Below are 25698 nucleotides of genomic sequence, written 5' to 3'. Positions count from 1 at the left end.
ATTTCCATGTCTGGTCTTTGTCCCTGGATTGCATTCTTTTGATAATGCTGCTTTAACCTTGGTTCCCTTGATTACTCTTTCAGGATCCACATTAAATTAATAGGTCAACACAGAAGTAACAAGTGTCATGGTGAGAATGGAGAACCTCTTTGACAGCTGTGAGTATATTTTAGTAGAAGTTTAAAGGAGTGACTTTATATACACTCCCTGTTTCAGGTTATAATAATTTGAAAATTTGAATTTGGGGTTTCCATTCAAATCTGTATAATCATTTGTACAATACTGATATATTTCCCATAGAAAGACTTGATTTTTGCATCGATCTATATTTTTACCTGAAGCTCTTTAAATATCTCGCTACGCTGGTGCGAGTACGCACCACTGGCCTTGAGATTTGGACCGAGTTTTTCCTTGGGACGAGTTGTCTTGATAAAATCATGTGATTGTGGCATTTACCATGAAGTTGTTGTTACTTTTACTTTTAAGTTGCATTTTGACAGGATATAACACTGTCAGTTCCATTGAAGAAGTGTACAACATTGATGATTCAACTGGATACGGCAGGAGATTTGATGGCGTTGGCGGACTAAGTGGAGGAGGAGTAATTTTTTATTTATGAAAAGTCGCGAAAGGTGGAGGGGATCATCACTTGGTCACGAAAAGTAGACATTAATACCAATACTTTTCAGGCAATACTACAGTTGGGAGAACTGAATACAAATGTCAATAGTCACTCACTTATTGGTTGCCCCCTTTGATGATCTCCTGCATCCTTATAGGTGTGTTTTATTTTCTGAAAACCCAGGTTAATCTTTAACCTTTAACTGTTAAAGCTTAAATCTTTAAAAAAAACAATGTTGTTTCAAGATAAATCATGCAATAAAAAAGTGTTTGTCATCCAGGAAAGGACTGAAATGTGCTCTCGATTCCGGTTGATGGTTTCAAATTCATTAACCAAATACCCAAATGGTCAAGACTCAATAGCAGAAACAAATAAAACTTTGTTGTGAAAAAGGTAAGGTTTATACATGTAGTCAGTCTTAATCAGCTGCATTAGGGAATTAACTCATAAGCTCAGTTGGTTAGACTGCAAACTATAGAACAAGAGGTCCTGGGTTTGATTCTCACATGCAGCTACCACCAGATGGCTTTTCACTATATAATGGCCCTACAAGCACCTCTACTGTAGCAGGAATTTAATAGAGGTCTGGAAAACCAAGTAACACAGGGTGCAAGGAGTTAAGTTGGTCTTGACAGAAGAGTTCCGAGTAGAGTAGTGTATGCCACATGGTTTTCTGTTTGTCAGCAGTTACAGCAGAGAACCTGTGTGTAGTTCAGATTTCCCTGTGGTACATGTACCTGTCCCTCAGAAAAGAAAAGGGAGTGGGGTTTGGTGAAATAGGTTAGTAATATTGCCATCATTAATCTGCTGCGCTAGGGGTTAACTCTTTAGTTCAGTCAGTCAGTGTGCTAACTAGAGAATAAGAGGTTTAATTCCCACCGCTACCACCAGATGACTTTTCACAATAACATCTAAACATTAGCCATAGTTGAACCAGGTTGATATTTCAAGAAAATAAAACATGCCTTATAATACCGGTAGTCAAAAGTTAGATCTTTATCTGTTAATTGGTATTTGATAAGACAGAGGTTGGATAGGTTGGTTTACTCTCAAAATGTAACCCTAACTATAGGCAGGTCCAGGATTCAGGTTAGGTGCATAAAAACAATTAAAGAAAGCAAGGCATGCACATTTTTGGAGGTTGAATTTGAAAAAAAAATCAAGGTTTCATGCCAAAAAAGGAATATTTGCCTTCAATATTTGAAGGGTAGCAGTGCAGCTATATTTGCCCCCTTTGTCTGCTAATCCAAATGTTTTTGTTATGTCCAGATAAGGTGAGACAGTCAGACTTATTATGATTGGGTTGATGATGGCCACATTAAATAATGTAGATATAAGTACATGTAACTTAAGTGAAAAAATTAAGAAATGTAAGAGTTACACTCAGGTTTAAGATAATTAAAGCAACTATTTTATGCATTCATATTGATCTGTTTGCACGACTTTCTTTTGTTCACACATGTTACATTGAAATCAAAAGCCTTAATGTATAAGCAGACACAAATATTTTTTTAAAAACATTATCATATCCAATCTGTTTAATTTGATTCTTTGAAATGTATTTATGGCTGTGTGAACTGTATGATCAATAAAAGCACTGTTACATGTATTTAAAATTTGCTACTTTTTTGTTATTGGTCATGCTTGAAATATCGAATGCTTTATGTAGACTTTGAAAAATGTTTTAATTTTGTCCTTTCATAATAATGTAAAAAACACTTAAATAGAACATGTCCATGTCCAGGCATGAAGTTTTGCTCTAATGGATTTTTATCTTCTATAGGCAACCTCAGTGCTGTTACAAAATTATCCTGAACAACAGAGGAATGAAATATTAGATTATTTATTCAAGGTACACTACTGTATTATAGATTTAATTGCAGTGATGATCAGCGTTAGCTTTTTGATATTACTGGTCAGAACTTGAATATGTGTTGATATTGCTGGTCAGTACTTGAAAACATCTTGATGTTATTACTGGTCAGAACTTGGATACTTGTTGATATTATTGGTCAGAACTTGAATATTTGTTGACATTATTGGTAAAAACTTGGATACTTGTTGATATTATTGGTCAGTACTTGAATACTTGTTAATATTACTGGTCAGTACTTAAATACATCTTGATATGACAGGTCAGAACTTGAATACTCGTTGATATTACTAATCATACATTTTATATTAAAGTATAACTCAGCATAAATTTGGAAATATAAATAGATTAATAGAAATTAAATACAATAACATATTGATTTATTACATTTTCTCAGCCAAATTTTGGAGCCAGTTTACATCTACTAAAAGTAGAAATCGGTGGGGATGCTCAGAGTACAGGTAAATAATTAATGTTACAAATATTAGCATCAACCAAGACTGTACTATGTTAATAATGTGTTAAAAAAGATCCTATAGACTAAAGCTTAAATATTTGGATACTAGGTATTAAGTTTACCCAGATTCTTTTTCTAGGGATAATGAATCAAAAGAATGTATATATATTGCCTGACTTTTTTTCATTTCAATACTTAAGGATTTAATTTTATTTTATATATGTCAATACAGAAGATTATTTGGGGCACCTTTTCTGAAACAAGATGTCCTTTGATGTCTGTTCTGTTTATTTGCTATTAGTTGGGTTGAGCCATTAAATATATCGAGAATGGATGTGGTGAATACTATTACTACTATGTCAAAGAGAGAACTCCACCGGGATGAAAAATGTCAGCTCAGGGCCACCCATGGGTCTTCAGTGAATGACAAGGAAACCCCTATATCACAGGGTAGGATACAGCTGGCCCCAAAACAACATGATACACAGGCACAGCAAAATAGTTGCCCCCATGTATTCCAGCAACATAGAAGTAAAAGTAAAAACAAAACAATGCATACTGAGGCCAGAACTTCTGACTTGGGACAGGCACAAAAAGTGTGATTGGCCTGATCTCAACCCTCCTCGTTGTAAATCTGACCACTGTGGAAAAAAATATTACACAATTGAAAACACCTAAGAATCTTTTCAAAAAGGTCTGAGTCCCTTGTTAAAACAGAAGTAAAGAAACTCTTTATATGTTACATTAATGCACAAACAAAGGACTACTAGGAGTTAACTGACGTACCAGCTCCAGATCAATTTAAACCGTAAAAATGTTAAGTCCTTATCTTACGTAATATCAATCCCAGTTCTTCCCATGCGGGGTGAGAACCACAGTACTTCATGATTCATACGGTAAGGACAACCTTTGTTATTCTGAATACTGTTTTTAAATGTAGTGTGTTATTTTCTATGTAAAGACCCTTTTAGGGAATCAATGTTAGTACATTAGTACAAATGTACCAAAAAATGCTGTCTTTAACAATTTGGCAACAATATCATAACTTTATCCCTTGTTGATTAGCTAATGCAACAGCTAAGTCAACTTATTGGGTGAATATTGAGTTTTTTGTGCTTTGTGAAGAATATTACTATGAAAGATAGGGTGGGAGATACACAAACATATTTTAAGATTGTTTATTGGAAATTTTGTGAATGATTTTATTAGTTTGAAATTGAAATCCTTGATGTAGTAAATTTCTCATTTATATAAAGATTTCTTTTGTTAAAATCCAAATCATTGTTATAGATACAAGCAAATCGAACTACTTGTAATATGTAAACACCATGTGATGGTGACAAGGGGATCTAAAAATGGATAGTTAACAATAGGAATTGAAAAAGCATCCCTTTTATCATAAATTTTAATATTTAAAGTTTACCATTATTGATATGAATACTAAAATCAAGAAACAGCCATTCTTTATTATCATTTCTTGCTTTATTCATAGAAAGGTTAAGTTAGTATAAATACTGAAGTCTGTAGGATATATATCTTTAGTATAAATACAGAAGTTGTCTTTGTTTAGAGCCAAAATATTGTCCAAATGTTATTTTTATGTCTTTCATCACTGAAAAATGATCTGAAAGTGTTGGAACATATATATTCACATCCGGATTTATCAAAGGACCATTTTATAAAATATGCAAATTTTTGTTTTTTGAGATTATTTGGAAGTGTAGTGTATAGGGTAGAAAAACTTTTAACAGACTAGTCCAGTAAGCTGTAATTATTTGTATTACAGAAGGAACAGAGGCATCTCATATGCATAATAGTTGGGAAGAGAACTATCAGAGAGGATATGAATGGTGGCTAATGAAGGAAGCCAAAAAGGTATATATCAAATACTCAGTGTATCTTAAAAATTATCTTATATTGGAGGAATGATGATCTGAATAACTTGATTGATTTAAAATCCAACAAATGAAATCATTTTTGTTACACCTAGGGTGTCAAGTCCCTATAAATTCCTATATTTTCCTATAAATTTGAAGGTCTCTATATTTTTCCTATAATTCATTAAAATCCCTATAAAACCCTATATATTCAGAAAAATCTGTGATATTTTTTCCGAAATAATAAAAAAACACTGATATATTAAGCCGGTATGAATCATTAATGTGCAATCTATCTCTTTACTATTTTAAATCCAATTAAGATACTCGTATATATTTATTAAATAGCTGTTTCTGGGAAGATACCTATGATGTACTATCTGGTGTACTCAGGGCAGCAAAATTTAAGTCATGCTTATTGATCATCATATACTCATTTTAGTAGAAAGACTTTACAAAAAGATATATCATCTTTGATTTTGATCCTTGTTGAAAAGTTAGTAGTTAAGTCATAGAATCCTTTTGAAGAATTTAACTTTATCTTTAAGAATGATTTGCTTTAAAGATTTTAAAAAAGGAAATTTCATAAAGCCAGAACTAATTGAGGGCAAAACAGGCAAGAAATAGTTGAGCATTGATGTCAGTAATGTAAAGAATTGCTTAAGTGATAAGGACATAGTAACCGGTGATTAAGTGAGACATGAAATAGTAAAGTTGAGTTCTGAACAGCAGAGAAAGCAAATGCTAGGAATTCGTGCATTTTACCGTAGATCAGTTGAGCACTTACAGAAGAGACTGCCACTAGGGAATGCCCTTATCATGAGTCCTAGTTGTCTCAATCCATTGAAAAAGACTGGAACAGTCAGTGAGTCTGTCAGATGTATTCAACAAATAACCAGACAACTAGAACCGACCATTGATCTTGTTTTGGTTACTGATAAGTAAAAATGTTTTTAGCATGATAGGAGCAAAGAATTGACCACTACTGGAAAGAAGTATTTGACTTAAAAGGTGATCATGGCAAAATTAAGTACAGACTATTGGAGAAAGTAATTAAAACAGCTTTTGTATTGCCACATGGAAATGCAGATGTAGAAAGGAGTTTGTCAGTGAATATTAATGTGGCTGATGATTTGATCAAAGGAATTGATCAAAGCTTTGAAAACTGCACATGCTTGTTACCAAGCAAGTCTTGAAGAAGAAAGGAACAAAAAAGAACTGGCTTTGTAGCTTGTAGATAAGCAAAAGAAATGGAATTATCCAAAGAAGGAAGAAAGGGAAAAGAAAGATAAAAGAGAAAACAAAAAGAACTAGCAGCTACCAAAAAAATTGGACAGAGAGCTACATTTGTAGAACTGTCAGAAAGAGAAACACAAGTAAAGATTGATACAAATGCTGGCAATGCCCTCCTTAAAGAAGAAAAATGAAACTAGGAAAGATAATGAAGGAAAAGGACATAGATAAATCATCTCTTCAGGTTACCCAAATGATGATGGATACAGGTTTAAGCAAATCAGAAAAAGCCTTAAAGGAGCTGAAAAAAAAATCAGAGAGAAACAAAAGCGTTGAAGAAGTGGAAAAGCTCAGTGTTACAAAAGATCACGTTTATTGGAGAAAAAGATGACACAACGCAAGCAAAGCTTGGTACAAAACATCATGAACACCATCATCTATCAAGTTAAAAAAAAGTAGGATGACAAGGAAAGCAGTTCTAAAAGCAAGGGATAGAAATCATTACTAAGAGAAAGAGTGAAACAACTTTAGCTCATGAAGAAGATAGAAAGAAACAAAAGCATTAATGACATTTTCATGTATTCATTAGATATTATGAATATTTGTTTCTTTAATTTTATTGTGATATAAAGAGTAACTTTATAATTGCTTAACATAAATTAGGAAAAATAATAAATGGGAGGAAAGGAAATGGCTGTAGGGGAGGAGAAGGCCATAATACATGTACTTAGAATTGAGGGTTACATATAGGTTTTGTATTGGAGATATAAGAGCTGGACATGAAACTAATCAAAATTTAATGTATTTTAAGTTTACAATGTATGTTGTCATATTATTCCAGTTTTTGTTAAATACCAAATTTGCTAGGTTTGTAGGCTGAAACCATAGACTTTCAACACAAATCCTTCAATAAAAACCCTATATATCGCTATTAATTTATTTTAAAATTCCTATATTTGCCCTATAAATTGAAAAAAAAATCCCTATAATCCTATATTTTTTAGGCCATAAGTGGCTTGACACCCTATACACCATATCCGTGTTATTTGATATCCCCAAAACTAGATCTTCTTGTAGGGAATTGAACATCAACCTAGTGTCACCATTGTTTTCCATAATATATACACAACAGTAATCAGTTTGTTAGCTTACATTATTTTAATTTGGTAAAAAAAACTGGAGAATACATGGGAATTTGATTAATACCACACTTAGATTTATATAGTCATAGACCCAATCTTACATTAAGTCAAATGCAGTATGATTTGTTTGTTACTGTAAAATGTGGGTATTTTGAAAAAGGTTATTATTGACAACACTGATACTATTGACAATGTACTTGCAATTGTAGAAAATTAATCAAATAATATATCAAAAGTATTGGATTTCATTGGTGTTTTTTTCATTATTTAATTACAGAGAAATCCAGATATTCTCCTGTATGGGTTACCATGGGCTTGGCCAGGATGGATTGGAAAAGGAACCAGAAATCCTTACCATGATATTAACACTGCTGCTACTTATATACTTAAATGGATCCTTGGTGCCAAGAAGTATCACAGCCTGACCATTGATTATATTGGGGTACTTTCTTTGATATCAATGTACATTTGAACTGCTTATAGTATAAATATATTTTATTTCAAGTAGAAAAAAATCAAGTCTAGTTAGGCAAACTTACATGTTCCTCGTGGTTTGAGTATATATTTGTAAAGTAATTTTGCCTATGGAAGTCCTTAATTATACAAAATCTATTGTCATGTTTCAACCAGAAGGTGATTTTTACAATAATTTTTGTTCCTCCAGGACAGTTGTTTTTTTTATATACATCTTGCTTTTGTTTCTTCACTTGTGCATCTCTTTAAGGAGTTTGATTGATCATATAAGTATATAGATAGCAGTGCTTTATCAAATGTTCTCAGTGTAATAAATTTCGATAATTCACACTTTGAAATAAATTCGGTAATTTTACTCTCACGCTTTCTCCCACCAAAATGTATTAACTTTGATATCAATCAGCCAATCACAGATTTTAAAATTGCTATCAAAAATATCAATAAATTATGAAGAAAATCTATATAATGGAAAGGATAATCAATCGGTTATCGTGAATAACTAAAATATTATCACCCGTCCCACAAACGCTTGAGGAATTAACTCAGACGCGGAACAAGTTCCGCACACTCGTTAAATCTAGACATTCTTCTGAACTCATGATAATATTTTGGTTATTCACTCTTTCCAGTTATTATCCTATTAGTATTTATTCAACTCTTTGCCGATTATTTAACTCACTAAGTTACAAATTTTGTGCTAACATGAGTAATATGTTAGTTAATGTTGGATGTTTCAGATATGGAATGAACAAGCCTATGATGTAGATTATATAAAGGTAGTGTTGAATTGGCGATAATTGAGACATCCATGATAAAAAAAAACGTTAACAGCTTTAACAGAAAAATATTTAGGTCATTAATTTGTCTGCCCACCTTTTCTTGTTTGACAAGTATATTTGCTATAATTAGATTTATCATTTTAACAGAATTGTTTATAATTGTATTTTCATTTCTTTGAAAAGAGTTAATGCCTTTTATTATTTCAATAAAATTCTACAATAAGGAACAGAGAAATGTTTATACCATGTTTTACATAGATTTTCTTGTTTATTCGTAGTTGTTGAGGAACATGCTTGATACAAACAATCTCCAACATATCAGAATTGTAGCCCCTGATGGAGGATTTAGTATTGTGAATGACATGAATAAAGATGCCAATCTATCCAAGGCTGTAGATTATATTGGGTATGTATCATGTATTGTGAAAGTAAATAAACAATGTACAAATTGAGGTAAATACTTCTAATTACCAATATGAGTAGTTTAAGGTGCAATTACTGTATTCTTTCATGCGTACACACACTTTTTCAACTTTTTCTTTGTTCCAGCAGGGGGTGCATGGTATACACCAAAACAATGAGATTCTAGATATTTTCTGGAGACATAAATTCTGGAATCAGAATGCAAGACATTATCAAGCCATTTTGTATTTTTGAGAACAGTTTTATGTGAAATAAACAAATAAAGTTTTACTGCTATTCAATAGTTGTTTTATCCATCAATGCTGTTTTCTTTCATTTCATAGTTAGTACAAAAAACCATGACTGGCTTCTTATTTTTCTCTCAACACACTCTGTCCTAATTATAAATTATTCTCCTGTGTGTGGTGGAGTGCTAAATACACAATAACGGGAGTGCCAACCTGTCCTCAGGCCTAATGTCATTTAATAATCAAATAACAAAAGATCAATTTAAAAGGTGAAAGAATTGTCACTAATCTTTTAATCCGCTTTACAGTTTCCTGATGTCAGATATCAATACACAAACTTGGTAAATTTAAACATCTTTTTTTTTTTTATAAACAGTCCAACATGACATCATTGTTTTAGTGAAATACCTTATTTGCATACAAACAGGAAATGCAAACATTTTAGCTGACCTTTGAATGGATAATTTTTTCCTTTCAATTTTTTACCTACAATGAACACCTTGTATATTACATGCTTATGTACATATTGAAAATATATTTTTTAGACTTCAAACATTACATTTAAGTTTTGAAGAATAGATAAGAGATTTTGGACTAAGACATCCAGGTATAAACTTCATGTTATCTGGTTTGATCAAACAATACTCATTAATAGAAAGAAAATGTACAGTTTTCGTTGAATTTTGTTCAGTTTTTTTCATTTGGTGTTATAGAATTCATTACCCTGGAACAGAATCAACATCAGCTGCAGTTAAGACAGGGAAACAGTTGTGGGCTTCTGAAGATTACAGCACATTTAATGATAATATTGGGGGCGGATGTTGGGCAAGGGTAAGACTGGTCTGTTATAGTATTTCAAATATAATGCTACTTGAAACTTTTGCAGCAAATGTGCTACAATCTTAAATTGAATATGGTAGATTGTAGTTGACTATACGCCTCTCCTCACTAACAAAGTTGCACTGCTGTGAACATTGTAGAATTTACATCCTCAAGGAATTAAGCATGTTCTCTTGTTCTTATGAATGTCTAGAACTCAATTTATTTTCAAAATCACAGTCCAAATATAAAATTTAAAGTCAAAGTTTTACTGGGTATAGGCATTAAACTTTTTTGTGATTCTAATTGTTATTGGATAAGGTTCAGTGTTTCAAGAAATATTTAAATACGGTATTAAAATAATTCAAGAGAGATTTTTTAGTTGCTTCTTGTTAATCAACCATCAGTGACAGTCAGACAAAATAAAAACAAAAAAATGTTAGCAGTTGTTAAGTCCACATGCTATTTTAATTTTCAATATGACCTCTTGAATTCTATGATATAAAGTATGAAATTGTCCTTGTGATAATCAAGTAATGTATTTTGTTGTTTTAGAATTGTACCTCCTTACATAAGACTTACTTAGGTATATAATACTTGTATTATAGTTTGCCTATTACAGACATACTATTTTTTTGTAGATTTTGAACCAGAATTATGTGAATGGGTATTTTACTGGGTATGTAGTAATATGTTATACTAATTCTAATCAAATAATCAATTCTAGTGACTAAGTAGAATAGAAAAAAAGCTATTGGGCAAATTTGAAAAATAGATAAAACCTTAATACAGAGACAATAATGAAATTAATCTTACAGGGTATGAAAGGATAGGCTGTATTTGAGGCAATATAAGATTAAGGGCTTGTATTTTAGAATTTAACTGCAATCAAGATTATGTATAAGTCTGCTGGAGAAGATGTGTATTTGATATACTGTTTCATTTCAGTACAATATCATGGAACCTTATTGCGAGTTATTATGATGCATTACCTTTTGCCAGAAATGGTTTGATGACAGCTAATTCTCCATGGTCTGGCAATTATGTTGTCAATAGCCCCATTTGGATGTCAGGTAAATTGTCAAGTTTGGACTCTGGTAAACATTCATTTGTAGTCAAAGGGAAGTAATTCAAGAAAACTTGAACCACGAAAATTCTGCATAAATACAGTAAATTTATTTATATTTGTGATTGCTAATTTTTGTTGGTTCTGTCAATTAAACATATTCGCAAGGATCAATTTACACCATTCCAAAAAAATTTTAGTGTAATATAGTATTAACCCTTGTCGTGCTACGCCCGGACCTTTCAGGATTGGACCATGTTCCACTTTATCGGTTCTGGCAGTGTAAATCTGAGTTTAGGAAAGTGCAATCTGTGTCCATCTGCAAGCAGCATGACTGTGCTTTAAAATGAGGCTATCTGATATAGAGTTTGTTAATAAATAATGACTTTAAAGCTAACAGAGGAGGTCAGGAGTTTCCGCTGTTGAAAAAAAATTAGATTTTTTGGGGGTAGGGTTCATTTCTCGGACCCTCGCCAGAGTAGAATTAATCAGTAGTACTCTCTTTCGCTTGGAAACTATTAAGACTGATTTCTGTCTTCACCATTTTGATGACAACCCCTTGTATTGACTACTTACGATTTATGGACAAATAGAGGCCAAAAATTGGAAAAAATCCTCATTTTTTTCCACACGAATGAACCTGCAGGGGCTCCTGACCCCTCACTCGTGACAGTAACACATTTTATTTGGCTTCAATAGCCTTCACGGTCTTCAGGCTGAAGAATGAATGTGCTTTGATTCCTGATTTGTTCCCGTTGAATCCCTCGGGTAGCAAATAATGACCTGAAATAGACAAAAATGACCATTTTTGAGTGACAGGCCTATTTTCATGCATGCACAACAAAGGTTAAAATTAATTTTGACGTGTTCTATTTTTCATGCTTTTTTTCCATAGCGAAAAATTAATTAATTCACACTACATTTAATACAGTGTATAATCTCAGAAAACATTTAATTTTCAATTAACCTTATGAAATGCACAGTATGGTTGGTTTGGTTTTTTTTATAGGAATGATGTGTATTTATGATTTTTTATTTTCTCAGCTCATACCACTCAGTTTACTTTGCCTGGTTGGAAGTATTTGAAACATGAAAATGGAATTGGTCATTTAAAATTTGGAGGAAGCATTGTGTCACTTACCAGTCAAGATGGAAAAGATCTCACTATTATTTTAGAAACGATGGTAACTGCAATAGAATATGCTTAATCATAGTTAAGAATATAGGGTCAGATGTAAGAAAGTCATTGAGCTTTATAAAAAAAAATTTCCTATGTCTGTGTTGAATTGTGTTAAAAATTTGAGACAGTCAACTTGTGCAAATAGACTTCCTGAAAATATTTGGTGTTATCCATTGAAATTCCTTAGTACTGTAAAAATATTTATTTAGGTACGTTACATGGAAATCAAATGTACTTTGTAAAACATTTTATGGAGTTGAACTTACTTTCTTGTTCTTTTAAATATGATTTGAGTAGCTTTCTATTTTTAAAAATGAATTGGTGGGAAAATCTGAAAAATTTCAGCTATTCAGTATTGTACTTGGTTTCTTTTTGCATTGTCAATGTTAAGTCATGCTAAGTAATGTTAAATTATATTATTTTTATAAAATATTTTGCAGAGCCATGACCATTCTATATGTGTGCGACCCCCTTTGCCTGCTTATACAGTTGTGCCACAAAATATTACCTTGAGATTGTCCGGAACATTTGTAAGTCTTTGATAAACTTTTATTAAACTTAAGTTCCATCCTTTAATTAATAATAGTAAGTAGGAATTTTCTCTGATATAAATACAACATGAATTTTCCTGATATTTTGTTGGGATAATTTTAGAAATGGGAAGACAAAAAATTCAATATAATATTTGATTGCTGTTTGCATTATTCATAACATAACAATGTAATTTGTAGTTTTCAAGGCTTTTACTTACAGTAAAAATTATATTTTGCATTTCAATTACAACTGTAGAATCTGATGGAACACAAAAATTGTGCCTTAATATGCTAGCCCTTTTTTTTAACAATTGTAAATGTATGAATTATATTCTGTTCAATTTATGTAAGTATGAGTAAGTTTTATTTTTTTTCACCCACCACAAGTAGAGTATGGTATGTACATTTAAGTCATAATCATTGAAACTGAAAAAAAAATACAGCTGGAAAATTACCTGGAAAGGAAACTGAAGTAGGTCTTATATTGAAGTGTTTTTCAAAGGTTGAAAAATACATTTAGAACAGAAACATTCCCTAATAAATTTTAAAACTGTAATAAATAAAAATGTAGGATAAGTTTTTACTTACATTTACCCATCATTTACAAGCAGTCAAAAGTGGTCAGAATATTTTTATTATTTTAAGAAAGACATATCGAACAGAGGCAAAAAACTAATGATATTTGATTTAATAATAATCGTGAGGTTTTTGAATGGATCATTGTACCATCTTGTCATTTGGTTTACAATTCGTTTTTCATTTGATTTTTCCTGCTGTCAAATGAAAGATCTGATACTGTAGAGAAATTACTGTTTGTAGGGTTCAAACTATCACAATTTTCATGGTTTGGTTAAACCACTAGTTTAAATTCCAAATGAAATTTGAATTCAGATCATATAAATATAATCTTAAAATTCAAGTCTCTATGAACTAATAAAAGTTTTGATAAGCCACAAAAGCTAATACCACAGCAATAAGGGCTGTTCCATTTAAATCTACATGGGATTGGGGGGATGTCGATTTTTTTCTTGGTGGGGGTTAAAAATATTTTTTTTTATTTATTGGTATGGGCATGTTTGATAAATTAAATTATGTTGGTAGGGTGAAATTTCATCTCTGAAATTCAATACACCTGGGGGTTGCAAGATTTTGATGCTCTGATTTCCCAAAATTTGATACTACATTGTTTTTTTTCAACAGATTGATAATTGTTTTTATTTTTTTTTCTGTTAGTGGTGGTGTTGTGGAGGGGGAGGTAATGTTAAAAACCTATAATATGTTGAGGTTGGGGGTTGGCAACATTTTAAATTTTTTTTATAACCCGAAGTATCTTCAGTTGCCTGTTATGCATTAATCTTTGGTATGTGGTTGTAGTACACCATGAAGACTTATTTATTCAGGCAAAGATAACAGAGATAACAGCATGGTATAGTCAGTTAGGATTTGATGGGAAGAATGATACCTTTATGCAGAGAGTTGATGTTAAGGTATATCACAATGTTAGCAGTAGTTGATATAGAAATGTGATAAGGGTTGATGTCAACTTCTCATGCCTCTATCATAGAAAGAACTCTGAACCATTGAAGAATCTAACACAGTTATCTCCACTCATTGTTTATACATTTTTTTTGACAAATGCATTGGAGTATACTGCTATCTATCCTAAAGTTTTATCATAAATAGTGAATGCCTTGAGAAAAGTGGATGAATTTTTTATGTAGTGTTCTGTTAAAAATTCCAGTTTTTAAGTTAATTATCCTAATTAAATGCAACATTGAAAGTCAGAAGTTGTGACATGCAAATATAAGAGAAAGTATTTGTATTTATGCTATTTTATACAACCACAAAAAATTGTGGCTGATATTGGTATGGAGCTGTTGTTCTTGTCATTGTTTTCTGTAGACACTTGGTTTTCGAGTAAGTTGGTTGTTCTTTTAAAACTTTATAACAAAGTTCCAAATTACAAGTGGTAGGTTGATATTGATTTTTGTGGCTATGGTCTTAACCATTATAAAGTATGGGCCAGAAAGGGACCATAAAATTAAACTAAAAAACTCAAGTGAAGCGTTTTGATGTTCATGATATTGTTCAACATTATTCTATACCACAATGGTCAGACTGGGTTAAGACTTGGACATTTTAGAAATTAATGGTCAAAAAGGGGGCCAGACACAAGCATTTTCTTAATGTCCAGACATTTAATTTGAGTAAAAGTGAATGAATCTCATTTAATTTTTAGCTTATTTGGCCAAAGGCCATGTGAGCTATTGCCGTCAATTTGCATCCGTTGTTGCTGTCAACACATTTTCAAAACTCTTCTCCTCTGACACTAATTGACTAATTGGAACCAAACTTGATATGAATGTTTCTTGGGGTATCTTGCATAGAACTGATTTGGGATTTTTGATCGTCAAAAAACATTACTAAAAATAGAACGTAGGGGTCAGACAGTATTTTTTTGCATATATATATATCCAAAACCATTAGGTTTAGCCCGATTCTGACAGGGTCAAAGCGTTTAGCATGATGCGATCTAACTGGTTAAATTTTTGATTTAAACGGTTAGCCATGTTGGAGTTATTGTCCATTTTTGACGTTTTTTGCTTTTTTTAATGTTATTTCATTCCAAAATCTTCTCCTCTGACACTACTCTACCAATTGGAACCAAATTTGGTATGAATGTTCCGTAGGATATTTTTCATAGAGCAAATGTAGGGATTTTTTATCTATGGAAAAACATGGCCACTGTTATTAAAAATAGAACAAAGAGGTCAGTCAGAAGTTTTTCTCATATACAGTCGAACCTTGTTAAGTCAAAGTCAAAGGAACCATGCAAAAATATTTGAGTTATCCGAGGTTCAAGTAATCCGAGGTCGAGGATAAACCGGAATTACTAGTAATTTGGTCAATGCATGTTTCTGCATTTACATCATTTGTTGTGCTTGTACATGTACATGTATTTTACTTTACACGGTACTTTGTAATGTCTTGCATTTCATATTGGAAGATATTTTTTTGTATGTTGTATATCATTTTGAAATACTGAACAGCACCAAGTGTTTTAGTGAAATTTCCTTTTTATTTTTTTGTACATCGAAAACGTCATCGTTCAAAACATGCTGCTTTGTTTGACTCACAATCAGGAGTATCGTCAAACCATGTGCTGTACTTTACTACGATAAAATTTCAGATTCACTGGCGGAGCAAATGTGGTCGTTGAAATATACTTGCTATCGTCTGTTTGATGTTTCATTAAATAGTCGGATACCATCTGTATTTTTTTTTTTAAATTATGAAAATATCAAAATATCAGATATCACTGTTAATGTGTAATTAATGAAATTTGTTTCTTTTCATCACATGCGCAATTGTAAATTAATTAAATACACAAATCAAGCCATCAAGAATTTCAAATTCCACGCTAATTGTTTTTAAAACGAACTTCGATCATGGTTTGTAATGAGGCAATCAGTTTTCCGACTAATTAGTTGATTTCAAGACATCAGCGTTAATTAACCTTGAAGTCCTGTTGATGGGACTTACTGATTACCTCGAGTTATCTGAGGTTTCGATTCATCCGAGGTAAAATTGTGTTGGAGTAAGGGGAGTTTTGCTGGGACTTTGTAATAAGTTCGAGTTATCCAAGATTTCGACTAATCAAAGTTTGAAACATTGAGGTTCAACTGTATCTCCAAAACCATTAGGTTTAGCCCAATTCTTTTTATTGCTGAAATGATCTTTATTATAAGGCCTACAAAAGTCTCCAGGGACCCAAGTTGTAAGACTTCTCCTTATAAGAGTTATTGCCCTTGAAAGGTGAAAGTTTTTTATTTTACAGTTTTCAGCCAATATCTTGAAAACTTCGATAGATAGAATGAAGCTTTCAATTGCTGAAATGATCCTTATGAGAAGGCTTAAAAAGTTAAGGGGGATCAAACTTGTTGGACGACTCCTTGTAAGAGTTATGGCCTTTGAAAGGGCAAAAAATGTGTTTTCAGCAGTATTCAGCCAATATCTTGAAAACTATAATAGATAGAATGAAAATTTCAGTTGATGAAATGTTCCTTATGATTAGTCCTACCAAAGTCTGCATTGAGTTAAATTAGTCAGACAGCTCCTTGTTAGAGTTATTGTCCTTGAAAGACAAAAGATTAACCAGGTGTGTGATTCAGGCTCTTGGGAGCCTCTTGTTACTACAAGCTGCCATACCATTCGTGATAAGAAGGGGATTGATTTTGGAAGTTGTGACCTAAGCTAAGTATGAATTAGGGGTCACAAAGGGACCAAAAGTTTAATTTGTTCCGATTTCTGTATAATTATGTAAGTAAAAGGGAATGGATCACTTTCCACAAGGTGCCATACCCCAAAAGGAAGGTTAGGATTGATTTTGAAGGTTTTGACTGGAACCATTTAGGAATAAAGGGCCAAAAAGTGGTCAAATTCTTATTTTGTGTCAAATTATTATTGCAATCAAAATTTAAAGCTGTATCAAGTTTGAAAGGTATGTCCAAACTTGCCCCAACTGCTCAGGGTTTGACCTCTGCAGTCATATCAAGCTGTGCCCTGTGAAGCAATTGATTCTAGTTTCAATGATTACATATTTAAGTAGCTGTCTTTTTAAGAATCATGCAAAATCTGAAAAATGTGATACACCCCAAAAAAGGCTACATATTTTTATTTTTTTAATTTTGTTTTATGGGTCTATACTATGAAATGTGTAATTATTCATTCAAGTCTGCCTGCTCTCAGGAGATAATCAACATTGAAAATCCAATATTCTATTGCATTTGAGAGTCATTTACAGTTATTTCCCTTTAGTTTGGAATCTTCAGTGCATTCTATATAATTTTTATCTCCAAAGAACATGGGTTATATGAAAAACCGAATGTTAATTTCTGTTTACTATGGCTATTAAAAAAAAATATCAAAAATAAAAATATGTACTCATGATTCACATTTTGCATGATTCTTAGCTAGAATACTACTTAAATACAATGATATTTCAGGTAAAGAATGGATTAGTCCATTTAAGATTGGATGTGGATCAAGTTGTTACATTAACAACATTAAAGACAGGTCAAAAAGGGTCATATGCTGTTCCCCCTGCAAGTAAACCTTTCCCTGTTCCATATAAAGATGATTTTGAAGGTATTTTATTGTAATTATGGTGAGGATATTAATATCTATGGTGGTCATGTATATTTCATCAATAAATTTAAAATATTATGAACTCAATGTAGAATATATTTTTATTTAAATGATTAAAAAAATATATTTCAAACTTATTGTGCTGCACCAAACAACTTAAAGGCATAGTTTTGTTATTAAATACATTTTGGGTGAAATTTGTTCCCATATTTTATAAAAAGAAAATTTAATGGCTAAAGATACGAACATGTAATTGAACTTAGAATCTCCATCTTATAATTTCATGGTACCAGTATACAAAATTTGTAATACCCGGTAATGTAAATTAAATCCTGTGATAGTTAGATTCAGATATTTAATTATCAGATTATGCAGTGTCTTCCCAGCCAAAATACTTAACACAACAGATGGGATCATATGAAATCCATAGATTTCCAGACAGCCATGGAAACGTCCTTCGTCAGATGGTTTTACAAACTCCTGTTTACTGGTGCAAAGCTGATAGTATTAATACCTCCCTAAATGTAATTGGAGACTTTGCCTGGTATGGAAACATTTACTTATAAATGTTGTTTTTAACATGAACCCTTCTGTCAAAAAAAAAGTTTAAAAAAAAGTGAAGTACATCCTGTTCTTGCCTTGTACATTCTGGGACATACAGTTAACACTAAAGTGTGAGAAAATAACTTTTTATGGCAATACAATTAACTACTTAAAAAAGTTATTGCTTCAGGATTTTTTTCTGCTAAGTTGGCAATTCATTGTCTATTCAAATATCCATTTAAATGAGTAAACAATAAAAGGAGCAAAATTAACTGGGTAGGCTTTAATTTGTTGGTGCAGCATAAGTATGTTATGAGTAATCAAGGGAACCAAGGTTATAGCGGTATTCAAAAGAATGCAATGCTGGGACAAAGACCAGACATGGAAAACAGACATACACAACAAAAAACACAAAGGAACTAAAATCATACATACAAAGTAACAAAAACAAATGAGCAACTTGGACTCCACTAAAAACTGGGAGCATGGACCAGGTGCAAATAACCAGTTATAGTATTAAGTTTTTTTACACTTCTAAAATTATCAATACAAAACAGCTTGAAACAGAAAAGAAATTAATATTTTTCTTAAGCCCTAGATGCTCAATTTTATTTTCATGCTTCAAGAACATGTTAAGTATTGTAATACAATGATACATATATTTGCTTATTTGACATGTAGGGTATGAAGAATTTTCCCCTTCAAATAATTTTGCTCAGCAAGTGGGTGTGTTTGAAGTGAGAAAGTCATTACATGGAAATATTTTACAACAAGTGATTATATATCCTCCAATAGAATCCTGTCCGTACTCCCTTTGTTTTCCTATCAACCTGATAGGTAATTATGCTTGGTATGTTCTATTGGTAGATATACTCATAAATTAATATGTTTGGTGTTCCAATGAAATACTAACATCATAGATGAGCATGTGGGTGAATGTGGAATATGTTATTTCTCTGAAACTTATTTTATTTGGAACTGCTGGCATTTTATTCTTTACGGTAAGGGGAGATAATTCAATTTGTTGTACACATGACCATGTACCTCTATTATATCTTAAACATAGGTATTTGATATTGAGGTCAGTTGTTTGTAATTCCGTTTTTCATCATTTGTAGAAAATGCAATTTATAGGTTCACTTCATTGTAAGAAATTCACACCACTTATTGGGCAAAATTATTTCTTCTCAAGTCATTTTGAATGTAAAATATCTTACATATAGTGAAGGCATTTACTTAAAGCTCATTTATCTATTTCCTGTGGTAATTTGTTCCTTCCAAAGGTTATTCAGAAGTGTCTCATCCCAATAATTTTGCCCAACAAGTGGGTGTGTTTGAAGTAAGACAGTCAGATGATGAGCAACATGGCAAAGTTCTACGACAAGTTGTCCTACATTCACCTATTCACTGGTGTCCTAATAACTTGGTCTTTCCAATAAACCTTATTGGAAATTACAGTTGGTATGATCATTTGTAGTGGTACATATTGATATGTCTTCTGATACACTTGCTGAAAAATTACCTTCAACAGTTCACTTGCACTGACAACTATTTCATCTATCACACATGGTTAAATTAAACAACTTTTTCTCCAGTCTTCTGTAATTAAATAAGTGACTAAAATGAAAATAAATCATCTGCTTACATTAGTATACTTTTAGATATCAGATTTAATGTTTAATTTTAGGTTTTTAATATAATGGTAGAAAATATGCATGATTTAATGGCTACTTAGGTGATTTTCAGATAACTTAATTTGATTTGTATTAAAAAGCCTTATAATTGAATAATTCTTTTTGAGCAACAAAGGTTAATTTGAATAAAATTATTTGTTAATTTGGTGTCAATAACAATTTGTCCAAAGTCTACAATCCAAACTAAATATTGTTTTGATTATTAGAACCAAATCTGAATTTGGATTGGAATCCATTAAAAATTAAGTTACAAGTACAGTTTTAATGTTTTACCAAGATGTGTGATGTAACCATCTATTGGCAGTTAATGCTTCATGAACCTTAAATAAATCACAATCATGTACCACCTGCTTTGTAAGTTAAACCGCTTTCCTCCAAACTTCTGTTGATATCTTGTATGACATTTCGAATGACCTATAAATTATACTTATCCACAGATATGCATAATGACAAGTCATCAGTAATAAACACAAGATCCTGAAAAATTACAATGTCGTTATTTGTGCTTTGTTCAGTGATGTACAATTTATAATTTATAATGCTAATCAATTAAGTGTACAATGGTTTTAGCATTGCAATTTTTCATACCTGACAATAAAGATGTACAAATGTTATGTTGTGTTTTGCAGGACAGATATATCAGTATCAGTAGATGTTCGGTTAGGGTCTGTGAATGGAACTGATGGAGTTTTCCTGGCAGCCAGAGTAGACAAAGGCGGCTGCCAATCATTCTATGCAAATGGTGTATTTTTCTATATTTATCCTGCACAGAAAATGTTCTTTTTGACGTATGATTTAGGTAAGAATTACTTCAATTAAAAACTTATGAGGAAATCACACATGAAACATTTGTATATGCTACTGTAAACTGTGAAATTTCATGACATTTTTATTTTTGCTATTTTCGCATCAAGGTCTGTGAAGCAAAAATTTAACTGTCCTGTATATTTTCTTCAAAGAATATTACAGTACAATTTGATAAAGACTGCAAATTTAAAACTTTGCAAAAGCAGATTTATAGCAGAATCGGCGATGAAAAAACGGCATGAATTATTTTCAGGTTTACATTTTTAATATTTATTGATTTTAGTAATTTCCTTCTCCAATGCCATTCATCACAAGATTCAACTTTTAGGATTACACACACCGGTTTAAACCATTCGCATGCCTATTCATCAGTCCAATGATCTGTAGTAAAATAAATAAAATAATAAATAAATAATTAGTTTATTGTAGTGTCACATATTTGATCATACAAAGAAATATTTACCATAAAACATCACATTTATAAAAGGTCAAATATCCAGCAGTAGTAGACTTATGAGACACTTATTTACAAACAAAACTAAAAATATTTAAGTTATAAAAATAATTTCTGATATCACAATGTCACTAAAGCATCAGACTGGTTTAAAATATTTCAAAAATATATCTACATATCATAATTTCAAATCAAAATTTAAATTTAATTTAATTTGGGGTATTGTGTATTGTATTACACATGGGCTAGGTCTTAGTTTTATACCAAGTGTTCGGGAGGTATTAAATGCCAATATAAAAGCCAACCTGTATGTAAATGTCATTTATACAACATTGTACTTAAAATGAATTATTTTTATTCTTTTATGACAAAAGGAGTATTTCTGCATGTAAATTGCTAAGGTGAAGATATACAGGGTTATATATTATTTGATGTTTATAGGAAGTCATATTAGAATTTAGCACTATGTTTCTATTGTTAGGTTTTTGTATCATCTGATTTGTTAGGAATATATACCTTGACCACAAGTCCATGTATCCTTACTTCATAATGTCATCTGTGGTCATCTATTAAATATCCTTCTCTCAAACCATAGATCAAAAGAAGCATATTTTTTGCAACAACTAACTTTTGCTTTGTGTTGTTTAAGAATTATATTTGTCATGTTTTTGACACAGACAGTATGCCCTCCATAGCGATCAATAGAACACTGTGAAATCCTATGTTAGGTTTTTCTGAAACCATATAACATTCAGTACCAAAGTAGTAAAGTATCTTATGTGGTGGAAAATGGTGACATATGTCTGTCAACTAATTTTCATTAGGTGGTCTTGTATTGATAGCTGCCATTTAAAAAAAACATTTAATTCTTACTAGTATGTTGAAGTCATTGATTTCTTTAAAAATTTTAGTTTTTATACTTGCATGCTTTATCTTACAGCAAGAACACAACTTCTTACCATGGGAGCCATTAATAACCTAAATGATGGATGGAATAACCTACAACTTATAGTAGAGGTCAGTTATGGTTTTTTTTTTCAGAGCAATACATTGTTTAGGAAAGTGTGCATGTATCTTTTTTATAATCCACCTTAGGAAGTGGCAAAGTTTTATGTGATACCATCTAAAAATTTTGAAGTTAAGTGTCCTTCCCTTGATTATTTCCAGATGATAACTTTTGAAGAAATCACAGGATCATTTCAAACTTTGTCAGCCATTTAGTATTTTACAATACAGATCCTATGTTATGGTCATTTTAAATTGTGTTATGCCCAAAATTTTTAATGAAATTGGAGTTGTCTTTCTTGGACTTGATGAATCATGAAAGTTAGTTTTTTGGTGGTATTATGGAGTATAGGTAAGGTTTATATTTTTCGTGTGATTTTTTGCTGGATGAACTAGAATTATATAATAGGTAAAATTAATTTTTGTTTCTGATTAATTGGAGTTATCTTTCTTGCATTTCTGAAAATTTATATAAAGTTGAGTCGTCGTTCCTATGTGATAAAATATAATTTTCATGGATATTTAGTAATATCCAACTTTAAAGGGTACATTTAATGTTCCATTGGATGCCATATTTTGAAGTGATTTAATGCATCTGTGATCATAAAAATTATCTTTCAATTCTTAGTCCCATTTCATTAAGTTTCAGGAAGCTTATAAATTTTCATTTTACCATAGTTCCATTTTGCCGCCTTTCATGCCTTGATTCAGGTTTGGGTTTTTTGATCCTTTAAGATCAAAATATCTTATGTAGCCAGTTTATGCTAGGAACTTCCTTACTGTTTCTGAGTACTATACAGAAATATAGTCCAAATGTAATTAGTTTCATATCATTCTATACATTTTTTATAACCTGTAAATATGTTTCTGACAATTATTCAGCTCAATAATATTCATTATTTCTGCATATAAAATTAAGATCTAGTCCTCAAATTAATTGAAGATTTGAGGGACTCCTGTATGGCCTTGAAGGATGTTTAGTAATAAATTTGCATTTATGAAATGAAGTTCCTTCAGTGATGTGTCTTGACAAGAAGCATTAAATATGCTAAGCATGTTCCATTTAAAACAATTATCAGTCAAAATATCCATCCTATCATCAATATTTTATGATTAATAAACATCAAATTGATTTGAAGTGTCTAATTGTGGAAAATCTTATGTTCATCAAGAAAATTATTTTCCTAAGCTGAAATTGGTGATGTAGTTACGGTGTATGATAACACTCTGTTTATATATTTTTGAATGTGTTTGCAAATTAACTTTTGGACTGGCTTACAAATTTGGGAAAATGTTGAAACAGAACAGAATTTGTAAATGTGCATGAAGTTGGATACTGTTGAACTATCATTTACAGTTTCATCTTCAGAAATCGGAAGTATTGTTTGACATTCAGTTTATGTGTATTAGGAAAAAATAATAATATGAGAAATACAAATGTATGATTATAGTTTTATTTTTCTTCATGTAACCTTTGAAATTTTGTTCATGCTACAATTTTCACAAGAATAAAAAAAACCCTGTGCTAACAAAACTTGGATTTTTTTCAAACAAGATGGATGACACTATAACGAAACCTGATATGTATGTTCATCATGATATGAATTTTCTAAAATCTATCTTATTTTTAAATGCTTTTCAGGTAATCAGTCTCGTGTGGACATATTTTGATAAATCGTGAAATTTATGAATTAAAAATTTTAAAGCAATATTAGGCTGTAAAATACGTCTTTTTCATAAATATTTTGTTAACACTATATTTGATTATGGATTTCAGGGTTACCAGTTACGTGGAAGTGTTAATGGTCATTTAACATTTGAACACACGATAGATAAAGCACCAATGAGTGGGTTTATAGGAATTGGTACTGCTACTTATGGGATAGCTGACTTTGATAATTTACATATATTTAATACAAAGACAGCTGAAGTTCATACTAATAATGATATTAATGATAATAACCTTTATTTTGTTCCACATCATTGAGATAAAAATTCTGTTGGGTTTAATTATAATACTCAGTGGTGAACTTAATCATGTACTAATCTGCTAACAATGTTTTTGAGAGACAATACTCAAGAACTCCTTACAACTGTGTACATCTTAAAACATCTTTTTCTGATGATTCAGTTCTGGGTAAATTTTATAATAATTAGGTTAATAAATGCATAAAATATTTTGTTAATTATATGAAGAAATCCCAAATTTTTTATATGCACAATTGTAGATACCAACTTCTACAAATAGTTCTGCATTTAACAGACTATATATACCAGTATAATAGAGGGAGGCACAGGAATTATTTACCTGAAATGTAATATTGATGTTATCTATCCAAAACACAGATCACCTGAGACATCATTGATAGCTTTGTACACATCATCTATGACATCTTAATTATAGGTTATAAGAATTATTGAGGAGTTTAATATAGGTCTCACTAACCACTTAAGGGTCAAATGACCATCCCCCTATGTAGTACCAAAAAGACACTGATCCTAGATCTATGCATTGTAAATGCATTATTTGTATGTATTTTGATAAAAAAAAGTCAAAAGAAAGCTGAGAATGTGTAATACAAAAGTGTATAAATATTGTTTATATGTGAGTAATTTGACTCCATGCTGTCAATTAGCAGAAAAGGTAAAAATGTGGATTTTCAGTATTATTTATTAAGGTAAATTTTGTGAAGAATTTCTGTGATCTTCGTACCATTAGCATAATGATTTTGAAAGCCTTATTTTCCAAGCTTTGCAGTGGTATGCAATTTTAAGGTGTCATTTGTCCTGGGAATTCACAGTGAAACTTAGAAAATTATTTGTTTAACATGTAAAGTAATGGAAACAGTAGAAATGGTTATTGAGAAGACACAATGTATAAAATAAGTTCATGTACATTGATCCAACAAATCCATAAAAATTTGCCTTTTCTGAAGAATATATGTTACCCATTATTTTGAAATGATTTATTGACTTGTTTTAAGTTAGTATCAACTGTAGAAATTCTCTTTAATGATAAAAGTTATTGTTTACTGAAAAAAAAAGTAGCCCTTAAGTCTTGCATGTATGGTCTAGTTTTATACAATGTATATCCATCTCGTTTATCTGTTTGAAAAAAAACTGATATTGATTACACTAACAGTATGTGTGGCATTATAGTGTTTGTGGTGTATTTGATGACTTACTGAAATATAAAGTCACATATTTGTAGACTGATTCTTATTCATTTTTTATGGGATATATTTTATAATTCTAGATCCAATTGTTGGGTTGATAGAACTATGTTACTACATTGTTATCCTGTTTTTATTCAATAAATTAGGACACATTTTTTAAAAAAAA

General features: G+C 31.2%; 1 protein-coding gene across 9 annotated transcripts; it reads left to right on the top strand.

Annotated features, from left to right (window-relative positions):
- Positions 1–421: 421 nt before the first annotated feature.
- Positions 422–25698, top strand: LOC148620972 (galactocerebrosidase-like). Of its 9 annotated transcripts, XR_015921049.1 has the most exons (19): positions 422–601; positions 2406–2474; positions 2893–2956; positions 4739–4827; positions 7482–7646; positions 8416–8454; positions 8736–8863; positions 9821–9938; positions 10568–10605; positions 10875–10999; positions 12037–12176; positions 12613–12702; positions 14106–14192; positions 17712–17853; positions 18220–18397; positions 19078–19233; positions 20720–20889; positions 22292–22368; positions 24134–25568. XR_015921049.1 is itself a non-coding variant. In XM_088574914.1 (18 exons), the coding sequence occupies exons 1-18, from the start codon at positions 458–460 to the stop codon at positions 24341–24343; spliced, it is 2073 nt and encodes a 690-aa protein (XP_088431040.1). In that variant the 5' UTR covers positions 422–457; the 3' UTR covers positions 24344–25698. The 9 variants fall into 9 exon arrangements, 8 of the variants coding, with proteins under 8 accessions (XP_088431040.1, XP_088431041.1, XP_088431039.1 ...); XM_088574914.1 differs by lacking the exons at positions 18220–18397; positions 19078–19233 and adding an exon at positions 19680–19857 and having other exon boundaries at positions 24134–25698; XM_088574915.1 differs by lacking the exon at positions 18220–18397 and having other exon boundaries at positions 19078–19246; positions 24134–25698.

The sequence above is a fragment of the Perna viridis genome, chromosome 3 (assembly GCF_037379345.1).
Source record: "Perna viridis isolate PV_CMFRI_1.1 ecotype Kerala chromosome 3, ASM3737934v1, whole genome shotgun sequence".
Lineage (NCBI taxonomy): Eukaryota > Metazoa > Mollusca > Bivalvia > Mytilida > Mytilidae > Perna > Perna viridis.
The sequence above is the reverse complement of the archived record's forward strand: the minus strand, read 5'-3'. Positions and strand labels throughout refer to the sequence as shown.